This window comes from Marmota marmota, unplaced genomic scaffold (genome assembly GCF_001458135.2).
Source record: "Marmota marmota marmota unplaced genomic scaffold, marMar, whole genome shotgun sequence".
In the NCBI taxonomy this organism is placed as follows: Eukaryota; Metazoa; Chordata; class Mammalia; order Rodentia; family Sciuridae; genus Marmota; species Marmota marmota.
In genome coordinates this window covers 225,416-243,781 of record NW_026000171.1, presented here as the reverse complement: position 1 = coordinate 243,781, position 18,366 = coordinate 225,416, and the positions used below count along the sequence as shown (strand labels likewise).

Genomic DNA, 18,366 nt, shown 5'->3' with positions numbered 1-18,366 from the left:
AATTCAAAATGGATCAAGGAGCTTGATATCAAATCAGAGACACGCCGTCTGATAGAAGAAAAAGTTGGCTACGATCTACATACTGTGGGGTCGGGCTCCAAATTCCTCAATAGCACACCCATAGCACAAAAGTTAATAACTAGAATCAACAAATGGGACTTACTCAAAGTCCTTTTAATTTTATCTCAACTATTTCAAAATGCTATTCTTGTCCATAGTGTGATCCTCCTTCAATCCTTCATATATATCCTGTTGCCAAAAGATCTTTCTAGAAGACAACTTGATAATTTTACTTCCCTTCATGTTACTTTAATGATTATGAATCATTTTCCAGTGGAGTAAAAAACTTCATAATTTGTTCCTTCTATCTTCTTAACCCTCACCAGCAGTTTTGCTTCTTTTTCTCAATTTTTACTCCCAAACAGAAAATATGCCAACCTTTACACTTCTCTACACTTCTACATATCCTTTTCTTTTCCTATAATGTTCCTCATTCAGTTCTTTGAACTCCTATCTTCAAAATTTGTCTCAAAAGCTTCCTAAAAGACCTCTGTATTTCTTTCTTTTTTTATGTTAAAGAAAATATTTTATTATTATTATTATTATTAGTTGTTCAAAACATTACAAAGCTCTTGACATACTTCTTTCCCCTTTCAGTAAATTACTCTCTTTTCTGTGCCACTAAGGTTCCTTATTTATATTAATTTACAATGCTACATGACAATTGGTTTACATACATATCTCTTCTACTAAACTTGAAGCTCCCAAAGACAAAAACAGTTTATTGTCCATGTCTGCATCTTCATTGCTTGGCAGAACAGTACAATTTTGTAATAAGGATATCATGAACCATAATGACAGACTCATTCTCCTTACAATTCCATAAAATCCAATGCAAACAAAGCCCCTTTTCTCCTGTGAAATTGTATTCCCTCTAATCTGAGAAACTGTTCAAACTCTTCTAGGCTCCTGCTTTCTGTACGTGTGACATTTGGGTCTAATTTTTTGTTGTCCTTATTTATTTATATCCCAAGAACCCCTTTATCATGTAGACACTTTAGAGAGACCATAATTTGGTTCAGACCTGTAAGCAGCCGGATCTGTCTTCTCCTCAGAGTAAACACGAGGAATGTGATGAGACTGGCCAATAAAATGACCCCGAGGATCAGCAATGCAATAAGGGATGAGTGACCTAAGCAAAAGTAAATAACGAGAGTCAATATATTAGCCGAAAGATCTAAGTTCAGGCAACCAACTGTCTTTGGTCAGGTACCAAAGGGTCAGGATCTCTTAAGTCAATCCCATGTCCTCAGAACTCCTCCTCACCCAAAGTTTCTGAACAAGAAGGCTTCTAAGTAATGCTGTTAATCAGTCCCATGCTCAAAAACCCCAAGCCATACCTGTGGCATTTGCTGATCTTAAAGATGTTCCTGTGGGAGAGAAGATAAAGAGACTTAATTCTGGAAGTAATGTTTAGAGAAAATATATCTATGTCTTTGTCTAAATCTAGTAAACTACTCTTTCCCACCTAAGAATAGAGTTCCCTAGTCTTTCTTCCCTCTGTCAGGAACATATGGGTTGTATACTTGTCTTCAGTGAAGGCCAGAACAAATGTTTTCACCATTCCTTCAGAAGAAAACCTAATGACTTTTCCTCCACAGGATCCTTGTTACCTCTGCTCTTTAGAGAACACATCCCACTGCACATCCCCTTTGTTGACAGAGTCCCACTTATCCAGGCTCTTGACACTCACCTGGTTGGCACTGTACAGCAGCATCTTCCTTGTGCCCACAGTCAGTGTGCCCCCATGGTCTGGCAGGACAGTCCCATAAGGAAGTTTCATTCCCTCTACACTTCACTTGGTTGAGCCATATGGGCCCAGTCCCCTGACCAAACGCTGCTTCCTTTAGTGCCATCTCGGCTTTGCCACAGCCTAACTGTTGACACACCACTTGAGCATCATTAAGATCCCAGGAATCATCACACACTGTCCCCCAGGAACCTCCATGCCAGACTTCCACTCGACCAGAACAACTGGTGTGACCTTCCTGAAGTCTTATCTTGTCTGAAAATGTAGATAAAAAAAGATGTCTTGATTATTTCTGGGAGATAAAAGCTTCTGAAAGGTTACAGAAGAAAAGAAGAGATGTGAAATTGTTTTTAAAACCTATTTAAAAATAATTTATTTAATGTGCATCTTAAGAATTTATATATTTTTTACCAAATATATATTTTATGAAAGTATATGTCCTTTCTGCAAACTGGGTATATTTCATCCCATACATAAAAATCATAGTGTGACTCAGGGAATGTTGAATGAATAAAGTTAATACTATGAATGTAGAATGTTATGTTTTTTTTCAAACAGAAAAGAGTCTGGAAAATTGCCAGATATCAGGAATCTTCTCACAATTTAGGAAGATATAGAATAGGAAAACACTTTAGGATAGATCTTTCTGGACTCTTTTTTCCCTTAATTCAATGTAGCAAGGTAATATTTGAAATATAAATGGGAACGTCAAAGTAAACTAATAATCAAGTACTGAATTACATATTCTCTGCTCCTCATTCATTTTGAAAAATTATTTGAATAAAAGTTTTAAGCAGAATATGAAGAATGTGATATTTGTATTAATGATCACTGATCCTGAACACACACACACACGCACATATACATATATCCCAAATTAAATAAAATAAATTTTACCATGCCAAGAGGATAGGTATTAATATGAGGTTACCCATTCCTGCTTAATGAGATCTAACAAGTTAAGCTAGTGTGGGAGTAGGAAAATAAAGGCTAGTTGCTTTCTCCGATGTGACAGTAGAGCTGCATAATGGAAATTTCATATTGACCAATGGACACTCACTGTCACATGTGATCCAAGCCTCCTCTGAGGGGCTGCCCAGTCTCTGCTTCCATGGAGATGATGGACACTGCCATAGTGTGTCAGGTCCTTTTGGGCACTGAACGTGGTCCACCCATATGAGTCTGGATGATGTCTTGTCTAAAGATGCGGGGTTGATGTTTCCCTTCTCTGCACAGCCCAGCTGTCTGCATACTACTCCCACAGTCGTTGCAGACATGTTACTCCTGCCAACACTACCCCAGGTTCCATTGTAAAAAACTTCCAGACGTCCTGCACAGGTCTCTCCACTGGTTTCACTGTTTAGTCTCAGAGACATGAACTCTGGGATTAAATAGAGAATTAGTTTTACATCTTCTCTGAACAATTAGGAACCCCCCGCCCCTTTTACTCTGATGTGACAATAGTTTAAAATAGTTTTTTAAATAGGTATAATTTGTTAATTACTATAGTTCTTTAGGAACTTATGGATGACTTAGTAGAGCCTAGTAAAATATGGTACTTATTCTGTATATAATTTTTGACTTTCTAGTCTTGGGGTTTGTATTCAGGAATCTCTCTAGAATGCTGTCAAATTCAATCAAAACCTTAGAACTTTTCTTTATTTACATAATTTGAGTTTTCTTCCAAAGTTAGTATAATTTTACCCCCAAGAATATTATTCTGCTCTTGGCTGTTTTTAACTGCCGAAATAAAAATTTTACATATTTTCAGGTACAGTGTGATGTTTCAAAACGGGTTTATATTGTGGGGCTGGCATTGTATCTCAGTGGTTGAGTACTGGTCTCGCATGCCTGAAGCACTGGGTTTGATCCTCAGCACCACATAAAAAAAATAAAATAAAGATATTGTGTCTATCTACAACTAAAAAACTATTTTTAAAAAGTTTATATTATGTTTATGATCAAATCCACACATTTAGCATGTCCATCACCTCAATTATTTATCATCTGTTTCTGGGTTGCTTTTTTTGGCAAGTATCTTTGGTAAAAATTTAGTGAGGTACAAAAACCAGTATTTTGTGTACATTATCTTAGAATGAATTATTTCCTTTTTGCCACTTTACAGTTTTGTTGAACATGTACTCTACCAGATTTATGATATTAAATAGGAATCACTCCTGGTATACAGAATTTTTCACTGTCCTAAGTTACTGAGTCACAGTACTGTTTATCACCAACACATTGTAACTGAAGATATTTTTCTATGTCACAGCAGCTTCTAAAATTCACTGCATATACAAAGCAAGAGCAGTAGTCTCTTATGGTAAGTTTTGGTCCCATGACAAATAAACCTCATTTATCTGCTTTTAACAATTACTTGGGAATGGTGATTATCTTTTTATCTGTAGAATGATCATGGAATATATTTTTTGTTCCTATTAATCTTCTTTATTAATATTATAGTTACCAAGTGATGCCATTGAATCCCTATTCAATATCCATTCTATATGTTTATAAAAGAACATTACTATTAACATTTTCATGATATACAAGCCTGTATTTGAATTTTTTTATTGGTTGTTCAAAACATTACAAAACTCTTGACATATCATATTTCATACATTAGATTCAAGTGGGTTATGAACTCCCATTTTACCCCAAATACAGATTGCAGAATCATATCGGTTACACATCCACATTTCTTCTCTTTATAATATTAGACTACCTTGCACATGACATAACTCTATAACTTCTCAAACTCATACTTCTAGAATCTTAACTCTGGCAATAATTTCTTTCAAATATGCTTTTCAGGGAAATCTTTCAGATTAATTTCCTTCACTATCCCTTGCTCCATCTCAGTCTTTTTTAAAATGTAATTGTGACCAGGGGTTATTCGCAGAATTTACCTGAGCAGATGACTCCTGCATCTTCCTTATGCCTGCAATTGTGCCGCCCCCAGCCATGTGAACGGCACTGCCAAATATGGGATTCTTTTCCATTGCAGTTTACCTCATCCAGCAAGATAGGCCCTGTTCCTTCACCAAAATGAGCAGACCCAGTAGCATTAATGGCCACTCCACAGTCCAGCTGTCTGCACACCACATGGGCATCACTCAGGTCCCAGCTGTCATCACAAATGGTGCCCCAGGAACCCTCATGATAGATCTCTATTCTCCCAGCACAGCGACCCCCTCCATTTACCAGACGAAGTTGACCACTCCCTGGAAAAAGAAAGAGAAATACTAACAGTGCATCCTTGAGAATTTAGATCATTCTCACAGATTGGTTACAGATTCTTACCTATGCAGGCAGCAGAACTTTCTTCTGGAATGATAGAGCTCATTGGATCTGAAGATGATGAATTGCATGGGCTCAAGGTCTGGGACTGGTTTCCTGTGAACACCAAGCTACTCAGTCATATAAGATACACAAAGTTGGGATAAAGAATGGAGGTCAAATGGAGTGTCACACAGATGAGTCAAGTACAAACAGCTTTAGAGAGAAAAAAAGATAGATGGGCCCACCAGGTTGGGAGTGAATCAGGTATTTTGAGAAAGGGTTGGCACAAGTAATCACTATATTACAAGGTTCACAAAAATTAAGTTCACTTGCCCTGTAAAACAACAAATGAGTTTAATAATCTGACACACATCTCAGGACTCTCAACAAGGACCATTTCCTTCTTCTTCATCTCTATAGAGACACCTGGTCCAAAGGGCCACCACTGTGGGAGAGATTAATCATTGGTCACCCTTCATTCTCTTACCTGAGCAGATTGCTGAGGCTACTTGCCCTGCAGAACATAGCAATGTACCCAGAGCAGTTACAGGGCAATCTCCCATGTGCTGTTCAGTCCCAGTGCAGTGAAACATGTGTCTCCAGACCTGACCATTTCCTTTCCCAAAAGGAGCTCCTCCTGGAGTGGAAAGGGCAACTCCACATTTAAGTTGCTGGCATAGGACATGTGCATCTTCAATGTCCCAGTGAGCGTTACAGAGGGATCCCCAGACTCCAAGCACCTTGAGCTCCACTCTTCCCTCACATGAAGACTTGCCATTCACCAAGCGTGTTTCTACATATCCTGGAAGGACACAGGGCTTCAGAAAAGATGGCTGGAGCACTTAACTCCACCCCCTTTGCATTATGGAAAGAAATTGAAGATATTCTCCGAGTCTCACTTGAGCAGACTACACCAACATCTCTACTGTGGCTACAGGTCTCATCTGGGCGGGGTACTACTGGGCAGAGTGATAGATGGGACTCGTGCCCACCACACTGGAATTCTTCAGCCCAGATCTGTCGTGTTCCTTCTCCAAAATGAGCTCCACCTACGATAGAGACGACTGTGCCACACTCTAATTCTCTGCACAGCACACTGGCAGCTTCCAGCGAGAAGTCAGAATCACAGACAGAGCCCCATGTGTCACCATGTTTCACTTCAACACGACCAGAACAGGGAACATCTCCTCCAACCAGTCTGGGTTCCCTGTGGGCTGAAAAACAATAACATTTCAGTGAGAGACAACATGATTTCCAGATTTTTCTTATGATGGGATGAGGAAGGGAATAAAGAATGGGAATGGTAGGCCAAAGTGCTCAGAGATTTCCTACATTTCTTCTTCCTAGTTTCTGCCTAGAGTTGGGAATAGCAAATTCTTAGAAATCCCTGTTCCTCATTGGGCCTATCCTAAGAAAAGTCTAGAACATTGCTTTTCAAAGTCAGTCATCCCCAGAAGCAATTACTCTTTCCAACTAGCATTTTATTTGCATCATTTATAGCATTAGAACCTACAAACTGTGTTCACTGTCTCTGTCTCTTAATCCTGTACTCATTTCTCCACTCACCAAAATCCAGGCTCTGCCTCAACCTTTTTGATACCTCTATGTAAGTTTTCTCACTATACCTCTGTTTTCAAAGTGAACATCATCAGACTTCTCTTTAACATCTGTTACGCATGTGTGTGTGACCTTCCTTTCTCCTGTGTTCTCCCCCTTCCTTTCTGATAGTGCCTTATCAAAACACTCCATATATTCTTTGAGTCATGGTTCTGTCTTCAATTTTCTCATCTGCTCACTAGACATATCTTAACTGCCAATAAATGTTTTCATAATAATTTTCTTTTTAATTATATATTAATAAATATATCTAGTGTATATATATTTGGATGTCTGAAACTTATAATTTGTGTTTAAAATTGAAAGTATTATTATCTGACAAGTCTACTGCACTTTAACTCAATTAATAATGCCCATGTAAAATTAGAGCAACCTGAAATTGAATGAAAGTAATAATGGGAGTAAATATTACCATTATTCATCAATGACTTTTGAGTTGGAAATTCCTTAACTTGGAGCATTATTTGAGCATGGACCTCCTAAGATATCACTAACTAGTATGCGTATGGGCCTGTTCCACATCTGGACAGCCTAAATCTTTAAGTAAAGGCAGCATCTTAGATTCAATCAAGTCAGATTTCTTGCAATCTCTGGCTCACTTATCTGGAGCTATTTCAAACAAAATAAAACACAACCAGTTAAAAGAAGCCAAAAAATAAACCAAAACCAAAAATTTTCTCTGCTATAATGAATTTTGTTATGCCACTTCAAAAGAAGTTCTTTCTATAAATATCCTCTTGTTTCTTTTGTCCTAAATATTTGAGTCCCAGTCAGAAGAGAAATTCTTCCACCCGGAAAGTGAGCCAGAGACTCTATTTCCATTCTTTGTTTCACAAAACTGCAAAATCATATTCATTCATAGCCTGGGTGGGCTGCCTTATGTTACAACAGAGATAAAGTAACAAAAACGATATAATATTGGCACCAAAATGGACTTGTAGACCAATGGTATAGAATAGAGGACATAGAAAAAACCTCATATAAAGACAGTTATTAGACAAAGGCACCAAACCATATATTGGACAAAATATAGCCTCTTTAACAAATGATGCTGGGAAAACTGGAAATCCATATGTAACAAAATGAAACTAAGTTCCTATCTCTCAACATGCATAAAACTCAAACTGGATCAAGGACCTAAAATATTGATATTAATAAAGATTTAAAATTAATAGAGCATCCAACTCAAGAAGGATAAAAAATGAAAAAAACTTTAGTAAGTTAGAAATGAATTAATAGAAAAAATTTAATAAATTGAAAAAAAATTAAAGTACTATTAATCCTTAAACACCCAAATGTTAATTATTTTTAGAAACAAAAGCTAAACTAGTGTGTGATCTTATCAAGTAAAATATCAAAAGCAAAAATGAATGTACACATAATAAATAATGAGAGGAGAAATGTCATAGATACAGAAGTAATTTTAGGAAGCTCTTTAAGTACTGATATAAAATTATGATTAAGATATTTTACTATGAGGATGTAATTTTACTATGATATGTCAACATAATAAAAGAGGATAATATCTTTATATAGATTTGCTTGGATTTTCTTGCATTCAGATAAAATGTTTCTGAAATAATATGTAAAGACCTGAACCACTCAATTTGTGAGAAAAAGAATGGGATATCTGGGGCCAGTGGTAGGGGAAGAGTTTATACTTTCATATTTTGTACTTAAACCATGTGAAAGTATTACCTAGTTAAGATTTTAAAAAAATAAGTAATAAAACAATTCAAATTTTTGTCTTAAAAGATTGACTTTTTTATTAGAGGATAATGTCTACCTAACCAGAAGTAAGCACAACTTGTAGCATCAGAGGAATGTCCTGAAGAACTTAGCCAGGTTGAGATGTTCTAGGGCAAATGGTTGGTTAGTAAACATGCAAGTCATAAGAGTTTACATCCTGTGACTGAGTCGCACATGTTCACTGGTTTTTCTCTCACTGGGGTAAGGAAACAAGAATAAGGATGACTATGAACAGCTCTACTGTATTCTTTAAGGAAAGTGAAGAGACACCAATGAAGACAGGGACTGTTCAGTCTAGAGAGCACATAGTTCAAGAAGCATTCCGAACAGTTTCTCACACTGTTTTCTCCAATATCTTCTCATAAATAAGTAACATTTATATCAATATATCACCTTAGAGTTGTTGAAGAAGCTTACTTGTATAAATACGATTAACTTAGAGTGCTAAAGATTATCCACAAACCAAGGCTACTCACAAGTAGCTCATTTTTGTACTTTAAAAAATGAGCTGCAAAATCTTCACAAAGAAAAAAATTATTTCACATTAAAATAGAGAGATCCTAATGTTAAGTCATGTCAGTTTATCCAAAGTAGTTGTTTTTTAAAGCACTTGGTCACATTTCCATGAAAGACATATTTAAGTTCTATCTTGAGACTTCTAATTTCCTTCATCTTTAACAAATTATTCAAAAGTATAATGAGCAAAAAAGAAATACCTCTCTCCAAATGCTAAATGAATTGGAAATTTATCTGAGACTCTCAGAATAGAAAATATGGATATATTATAGTTTCAAGAGAGATCGAGTCATAGTGACCATTATTTCTTCTCAGTTTAAAGGATATTACCGGGCAAATGCAGTCTTGGAATTAAATTTCTTAACGGAAATATCTTACCTGAGCAGGTAATTTGGGCTTCTTCATAGTGGTCACAGAGAAGTCCACCCCATTGCCAATTCTTGCAGTCCCAAAGAGAAGTTTCATTTCCACTACAGCTACTTATAAACAGCCATGTGTTTGTTGGTTTAATTTTGGAATACATTTGAAAAGATGTTTGAAGTGCAGATCCACATCCCAGCTGTCTACAAACCACATTAGCTTCATTCAGTGTCCAAACTCTACCACACACCTTCCCTAACAGTTTCTGAATTTCCACCTCCACTGTCCCAGCACAGCGGCTACCTCCACCTATAAGTCTCAGCTCCAGATCTGATCCATCTGCAAAAGAAATATAAATGTAGGCTATATACACCTGTGGAGGTTATCCCCCAAAGAATGCTTAATCTTCCTTCTTCCCAGATACTGAGACACTAGAAAACAGAGCTTACATCTTGACATTTTAAGAAACAATAAGTATAGACCATGAATTTGATTAGAAAATGTATTGTAGTTTCAAGGATTATTAAATTGTCAATGGCAAAGTAGAGTTCTACAAAATTTTATGTGAGCTCCAGGTCAATTTAGAATTTGTGGTGTGGCCTCTACTGATCTTACAGATAATAGAGTCAGCACTCTATATGAATGTGACAAAAGATTCTTCACAATTATAAAGAAATTTCCAACAAGGAATTTATTAAAGTATTCTCACTGCCCATATTTCATACCTATTCCTACACCTAAAGAATATAGTTCCTTCCCTCTCTGCTTTTCTTATTGTTTTTTGTCTTTTTTCAACTTACCAGAACATGTCACACCAGCATCTTCATTATGAGTGCAATAATGCTTTCCCCATTCGTGATGTCTACACTGCCAGAGAGCAGATTCATGTCCAAGGCAGGAAACACTGTCAAGCCAAATATTTCCAGATCCCTCACTGGCATTAACTCGACCAGTGGCAGTGATGGCAGTTGGACATCCCAGTTGCTTACACACTACAGCAGCATCATTATTATCCCAGCTGTCATCACACACTGTCCCCCATTCTCCTTGAAATTTCACTTCCAATCTTCCTGAACATTTAGTGACTCCATCTACCAGTCTCAGGCTTAGATCTGCTCCATCTATAACAGGGACACACAAGAAGTCAGGGGTAAGGAAACAAGAATAAGGATGACTATGAACAGCTCTACTGGATTCTTTAAGGAAAGATGAAGAGATACCAATGAAGACAGGGACAATCATGATATGCTACCCCTGAAAATTCTTAAAGATGGCCAGAAGAGTGGGTTCAGCTAGAAGACAAGACTGTTCGGTCTAGAGAGCACATAGTTCAAGAAGCATTCCGAACAGTAGATATAGAGCTTGGAATTTATGTGGACACCAGATTGTTTGACCACCAGGTTTTGTCAGAATTATTTACTTTATCTTCTTGAAATACATTTGCATTTATTTAGGTTTTAACTGCATTTTCCAGTTTGCTCACTACTCAGCATTCCCTTTTGTTGTTAACTGCATTACCCATCTGGTATACCTGGTTTATATTGTGTAGTGGTCCCTTTGTGAGAATTTCTTTCATTCAAAGGCAGAAAAGAGAGGAAAGATGCTTCACCATTATTCCTTTCACTGTTTAAAATCAATATTCATTAAAGAACATACCTTGATTCCAAAGAGTATCCTGTGATAAAATGAACTGTTTTTCAAAATCCTACTTATAAGATTCCTCAGAATGTGCAAAAAACTTTGAAAAGATTGAATACCTAGAGAAATTTTGATGGAGGAAAGGAGACCAGAAAGCCCATACTGTGTTTTTCTTTTCCAAATTCCTTTCATTTTCTACACTTAACAAAATCCATTTTTCCCTGTAGGAATGCCATTCTTTGGGGTTCTGGCTATACTAGATAATATTGTCTGAGCACCTGAATCCAACCATGCATGAAAAAATAGCCTCTGGATTTCCTACTTTTCTGAGCTGGTATTCTCTTATTTTAAAATTAGTTTGGATTGAATTCTCTTCCTCTGCACGGGGTGGGATGGGGTGGGAAATGAACTGGTGGAGACAGGGATATTTTTACTCTAATTATGTTTTCCTAAGTGTTCTTTGGCATTCGATTCTGTGAATTTGAATCAATGACTTGGGAAGGAGAGATGATGTGGCTAAAGAGGAGATGACAGAGGATAAGGAAGCTGGTTGCTCTTAAAAACCATCCAGAGAAAAAATTTCCATGTTAAGCCCCCTACACATTCCCTCTCCCTCTCTCTTTCTCCATCCTTCCCTCTTTCTTTTTCTCCTCCCTCCTTCCTCCTTTCTTCCTTTCTTTTTTTTATTCATTCTTTCTTTCCTCTCACCTTTGGTTTGTTCTTTCTTGATTTTTCTAAACACTCTTTTCCTTCTTTATGACCTGAAATAAAATTTCTGCAACCGTTTTATTTACTTTAGTTAGGGTAAAAAGCACAAATATCAGAACAGGAACCCGAAGCAAGGCAATAATAAAGTGACAAAGGAAGCCCACTTCACTATGTTCTTAAGGGCAAGGCTTTTAGGACTGCTATTCCCTTTTTGTGACCTCTCTTGGAGGCCAGATAAGCCCAGAGCAACCCTTACCTAAGCAAATCACTCCAACATCCTCAGCATGATCACAGTTATGCTTCCCCCATCCTTGGTGTCTGCAGTTCCAGAGAGCTGACTCAGTTCCATTGCATACAAGATCATCAAACCAGATTGGTCCAGAACCTCCTCCAAAATGAGCTGAACCAGAGAAACTGACAGCACTTCCACATTCCAGTTGTTTACAAACCACAGAAGCGTGTTCAAGGTTGAAGCCATCATCACACACTGTTCCCCACTGTCCTTGGAACTTGACCTCTATTCTTCCTGAACACTGGTTGCCCCCATTCATGAGTCTCATTTCCAAATTGGATCCATCTAGACCAATAAACAAGAGTTCAGACGTGATACCCATTCATATTATTTTAGAAAATAAGGTTTCTACAGACACTTGGAATTTGATGCTGTTCTCATCAGGGTGTCTGATTTGGATGCTGCCCAGCTTCACATGTAGGAGAATTTTAACCTGTTAAAATCCAGTTAACAATTGGGACTTTCATTTACATCTACTTAGCAAGAAAAATGCTTTCTAAGGTTTTCAAATTTTCTGTTTTATTTAGTTTCCTTTCATTTTCTGGAGATAAGTAAACATTCTTTCATATTGAAATAGATAAGGTTAACTCAATTTTTATTTTAAAAAACAAACAAGATAAAATTGACCCATACAATAAAGTAGTAAAAATGACAAACTAGCAATTTGTTGAACATTTAAAATCATTTTAACCTTTCTTTACTATTAACAGATCAAAGCATAAATATTTGTGGTTGAATTTGAAATTAAAAAATAAAAAGGAGCAAAGATGAAAATGCAAAAGTAAGCATGACAGCTTGAAAAGCATGCTATGGAACAGCAAATTGTTAAAAAATTGAGGGAAACTCAATTAAAGTAATTCATTTATTTCCAACTTCCTGTGTTTAATGAACCTCCCTCCAAAGCATATGATACCATTTTTAGCAACAAACAGCTTTTTCATGAGGAACTTTCTTTCTGTACACTATCCCTTAGGTTTTCTATAAGGACTAAAATACCTAGACATCAGAGATATTGGTTGAAATTTTGGATAAACAAAAACTGTTGGTTGAATAAAATGCCCAGACACTCTTTCTTGAAAAAGGAATTCAATTTTGAAAGCTCAAAACTCTAAAGACCTCTAATTAACAAGGTTTATTTTTATTATAGGCAATTAATGATAATAATTAGTAGTAATAAGGGCTCATTATCAAAATATGCATATTCTGTTCTAATTATATAGCACATATCAACTTCTTTAGTCCTTACAACTTTAAATATTCACTACTTTCATTAACCCCACTTTACAGATAAGCTATCAGAGATTGAATAATTGACAGAGTCAAACACCTAGAAAAGGGTAGTCAAAATATGGAGGGGGGAAAAAAAAAGCAATCTAGCACCAGAGTCTATCTTCTTGATTATTGTGTTATATGACCTCAGGGCCTGTGAGAATAACATTTTCCAAGATGTAGAGACTCTGAAGATCAAGCAATAATTAGGATTGAGAATCTCAGAAATTCAGATGCTACAGCCCCAGGAAACTGGAGTCCCTGAATGGCTATAAATTCTTTTCTATTGTTAGGCTCCAGTTGTAGCTTAAGGTGTATAAACTTCAAAAAGTAAGTTTGATTAACTCCATCCTTAAATTTGACTAACTCCACCCTTCATTACTCGAAAACAGAAAACAACAGCTAAAAGTTCTACACTAATGTCTTAGCTAAATAGCTAAGAAAAATTAAATTGGGAAGAGAAAGGGGAAGGAGGAAAGAAACAACTGAGTGATCAAGGTAATGAAAAGCAGGAAGCCACAAAGAAATAACATTGTCAGCACCTATTACATCCAGACATTGTATCAGTAACTTAAACTGAAGTTTGGAGAGATTTAAAAACTTCCATGAAACCATAGCATTAGGAATGCCTGCTAGAACTTAATCCAACTTCCATCTTCTTCTTTTTTTGTGCATTATAATTATGCATAGTAGTAGGATGTAATCCAGCATTTTTCGAGTTACTGGCCAGTGTTACTCCCATGACACTCCAATGCCTGAGTAGAGGTCAGTCCTTTCTATAGTCAGTCCTATAGGAGAGATGGTCTCTAAAAGGAATACTGGGAAGTGTGAGAACTGCATAGAAGTCAAGGAAATAAGCTAGGAGTGGGAGCCAAGAATCAGAATTGGGACAGAAACATGAGATTCATTAGCAGAAAGGCATGAAACATAATTTTCTGGATTATTGTGAAGTCAACTGAGATAAAACTTATGAAAATGTTTTGTAAATTAAAACTAAAATGTAAATGAAATGAGTTGGTTTCATATTGGAAAAGCAATTGTACTCTCAAAGCATTCTTCCTCCAGGAAGGAAGGATTAATATTAGTGCCAGAAATATTTATTGATTCACTAAGGTAATTAACTGTTTTTGTACAAAAATGTAATGTTTTATTGGTCAATGCATTAAAGCAGCTTATAACTTAGAAAGGAAATAATAAATAAACTGAGATATAATGGTACATTTATGGAGGAACAGGAGGTTACAGTAGGGCTATTGAATGTAAAATTAAAGCCATTTACTTTCTCATTGATCATAGTGTACAAAGTCCCTTCTAATTTTTTCTTTCTTTCTTATTATGGGTTTTTTTCATGTATTTTCTGAACTTCTAGTAATGAATTTGGTAAGTTAATGCATGGACTTGACTGTTTACAAAAAATCATATCATATTTTTAAGCCATCTACAATTTTTTCCCCACCAAAAATTTGATATCTCATTAAAAATTAGTAAGGAAAATTGGGAAGCCCAAGAATCTGATCTGAGTCAGGAACACGTCCCTGTGGTTTTCTTTGATTTACGTGAGTCTTACCTGAGCAGGTAACCCCAGCATCTTGTTGGTGAGTACAGTTATGCTTTCCCCATCCATCATGTTTGCAATCCCAAAGAGCTGACTCATTCCCTCTACAGGAAACATGATCCATCCAAATGCGCCCAGAACCAGCAGTGGAATTAACCCAGCCAGTGGCTTTGATGGTAGTTGGACATCCCAGTTGACTACAAATCACAGAGACCTCATTTATGCTCCAGCCATGGTTGCACACTGTTCCCCACTCCTCCTGGATTTTCACTTCCACTCTCCCACTGCAGTTGTTTTCACCAGCCATTAGTCTCAGCTCTTTTTCTGTTCCTTCTGCAACAATGAGTTAAGATGACAATCACTCAAGGTCACAAAGAGCCAGGAGAGAATTATCTTCATTAGATTATGTGTTTATCTTTCAAAGTCAGAGTTGAGAAACCATCTTGAACCAATCCATGGTACAATAGAGGAATGCTATTTCATGGGTATGTCAATTTAACTATCACTGTCACAGGCTTCAAAGGAATCGATGACATAAAAACAGGAAAGCTAAGGAATACAATTCTATATCATATTTTTGTTTTATGATTGAGTATTCTTAGAAGTGGCAATTTATGTATCTCCATGGAAAGTTTAATAGTTAAATGAGATGCTACAGAATTTTATAGGGATGAGGAATGAATATATATATATATATATATATTGATTCCAAATCCAAATATATATATATATATGAAGCAAAATATATATTTTTTGCTTCCAAATCCTGAAATCAGGAGCAAGAAGGCTATTAGTAGATGTATGGGGATGAAAAGACCAATTGTAAGGCATTAAATAACTGTTCCACACATATATGTAAAATAGCATGGATTTTTTTACAACAATATTTGAAATTTGACTAAAACTGATCTACTTAGATGGAAATTGGCAAGGAGATATTTTACTATTATCTTCTATCATAAAAATAAACTCCATTTCATACCTTCTCCCCAAATTATTTTAGCGATCTCTTTGGCATTATTTTAGCTTAGTTCAGGAATACAGTGATCTCACCTTACTGGCTACTTTCAATACATTTTTAGATACAATTTTGCATTTGAATTTGTTATAGTGTTTCTAAAATTCTCTTTTATTCCAATAATTCTGAGGCTTATTCTCCTCTTTTTTCCTATTACCCAGCCTTTAAGTAATATGACTTTCCAATCTTTAAGTAACATGGACTTCCCCCACCAAGTTTTTTTTTTTTTTTTTTTTTGTGAGGGAGAACCATGCCAATATTTTGGTGTGACATGGTCAGGTTTTTGTATGCTTTTCATATCTAACCCTTAAAAATTTTGAGCAGAGTTTTTAGACACCACTTGGCATCTAAAATATTTTTAAAAATAATTCTTGCCTGAGAGGAATAAGTCTATTAATAAATTTGATAAAGTATTCCTGTAATCCCAGTGACTCTGAAGGCAGAGGCAATAGGATCTCAAGTTCAAAGCCAGTCTCAGCAATTTGGTGAGGCCCTGTCTCAAAATAAAAATAAAACAAAATACAAAGGGCCAAGTATGTAGCTCAGTGGTAAAGTGCCACTCAGTTAAATTCTCCATTACGCCCCCCAAATTTTTTTTTGACAAAGTACTCACCGACAGAGGTAGGGATGAAAAGGGCACTGAGAAGTGAGACCACAGCAATTGTGAAGGAACCCAAATGGACAAGCCATCTTCTAAAATCTGTGAAAGAAATAGGGAGAAAGTACAGTTTTCACAAGAGACATTGGAGAAGACAGATGGTTCAAAGGTTTGGGATTAACAAAGAAGGCCAAAACAAGAAAGAAAATGGAAGACAGACAGGAAAACTTCATTCTCAGGATCATATGGTCTCAGTGAGATAGCTTTGAAAATATTCCTACTCATGCCTTAGGGTAAGAAATTAGCAGAAAGTTGAGTGGAGAAAATAAAAAGGCAGGTTTAAAATCTTTGTAAATTGAAAAAGGAACCAATGAAATATAGAAGTGGATAATTTTCCCTGAAAGTGGACAGGTTTACTGAGATAATTCCTTTACCTCTTCAATATTTAATCACTGATACCCCCATTTCCATGTCTACCTGATCTACACTGTTAGATGGTAAGTTCCATGAGGGAATGGATTATATCTACCATGTCCACCGTAGTTTCAACAATACCTGGAACAGTAGCTTCCAAATAGTAGCTAAACAATAAACACATTGATGAAAAAAATCAGTATTTTTATCTGAAAAACCCAAATATTGGATCTTATCATCTCTAATATAGCATATAAAATTCTGTTTAGCATTGTTATCAACCTCATTTCTATTTTTATTCTAACCCAGCACTAGCTTGAAATAAAAATGCTAAATGATTTTAACATGTCCATGCAAATCATGAAGTAGATTTCCACAAAGTTGTTGTTCTAAATTTCCTCTAAGAAATCAATATTCATGCCTATATATTCTAACCTACATATTCATATTTCCTCTAAGAAATCAATATTCATGCCTACATATTTTACCTTTTCTAACAAGTATCTTCTCAGATTGAATACAGGTTCATTTCCTGAGAAGTTCACCAACTCTTGTCCCTTTATCACATCATCGCTTTTGAATCTCAGATCAAACATACTGCTATAGAATATAAATTCCCTCTTTTATTTCGTACTCTCCTGATGATAACTATATACATTGACTGTCAAAATAATTCTCAACTTCATTAAATGATAAATGCAGAATAAATAAGACACTTTTACCAGCAGATCCAGAGTCTTCAAAAATCACCATTGCGAATTTTATTATTTCAGTTATTCCTAAGTCTTCTTTTATTGTCCCATAGAAATGTTACCCTCAAGAAGCAGACTGATAAGAATTTTAAAAAATCACCTAACTCACATAAATAGAAAGGCTACAGAATGGAGGTGGAGTCGAGCCAAAAAGGGAAGTCATTGAAAGAGCTGAGGTTTCGTATCATATTCTTGTTTTCTTCAGTATAGGACATGAAACAACCAAAGGAAATTGAGACACACTTCCCACAGATTTAAAAAAAAAGTAGGGACAAACAGTGATTCGCATACTTTTGTTGAGTCTTTTTAAGTTTGAACATTTTTTGAATTAACAGAGGCACAAAATTTCAAAAATTGTTATATAGTTAAACCATGTGGAGAAAAACAAGCACAGCATAAACAATTAATATTTTATAATTATGCCAACTTTTCATATTATTTCTATAATCAAATGTGTCTAATGAATAATTTTGTGTAAATTGTGCATAGGCAGCCTTTGTATTTCTTTTCTAATGGATGAAGCCGATCAATAGACATGATTATTACTGATTCCACAAATGGTGAAATGGAATGAACAAAATGTAGTTTTTAGCACTAAATAACTTAGACATGGCTCTGAAAAAGGTCTTTGTAGTAGACTTTGAAGCATTCCTGTGACTAAGTTTCAGTCAATCACAGCTATCCACTGTTATAGAACTGGCATCCCAGGGACCCACCCAGTGATCCAACAGGATACTTCTCAGGAACCTAATGAAGGGGTACTTGTCCATGCACCTGATATCAGGACT

General features: G+C 36.0%; 1 protein-coding gene across 1 annotated transcript in view; it reads right to left on the bottom strand.

The window, feature by feature from the left end:
- LOC107154913 (scavenger receptor cysteine-rich type 1 protein M130-like) overlaps positions 1-17,683 on the bottom strand; it is a 22,067-nt gene extending 4,384 nt beyond the window's left edge. The window contains exons 1-14 of the mRNA XM_015500636.2: positions 17,549-17,683; positions 16,428-16,514; positions 14,809-15,129; positions 11,937-12,257; positions 10,135-10,455; positions 9,353-9,673; positions 5,992-6,306; positions 5,580-5,894; positions 5,114-5,206; positions 4,720-5,034; positions 2,871-3,191; positions 1,754-2,065; positions 1,401-1,430; positions 1,085-1,192 (exon numbers count right to left, since the gene is read on the bottom strand). Coding sequence (XP_015356122.1) covers positions 1,085-1,192; positions 1,401-1,430; positions 1,754-2,065; positions 2,871-3,191; positions 4,720-5,034; positions 5,114-5,206; positions 5,580-5,894; positions 5,992-6,306; positions 9,353-9,673; positions 10,135-10,455; positions 11,937-12,257; positions 14,809-15,129; positions 16,428-16,514; positions 17,549-17,579 — 3,211 coding nt within the window. The 5' untranslated portion in view covers positions 17,580-17,683. The remainder of the gene's footprint in view (positions 1-1,084; positions 1,193-1,400; positions 1,431-1,753; positions 2,066-2,870; positions 3,192-4,719; positions 5,035-5,113; positions 5,207-5,579; positions 5,895-5,991; positions 6,307-9,352; positions 9,674-10,134; positions 10,456-11,936; positions 12,258-14,808; positions 15,130-16,427; positions 16,515-17,548) is intronic.
- Positions 17,684-18,366: the final 683 nt, after the last annotated feature.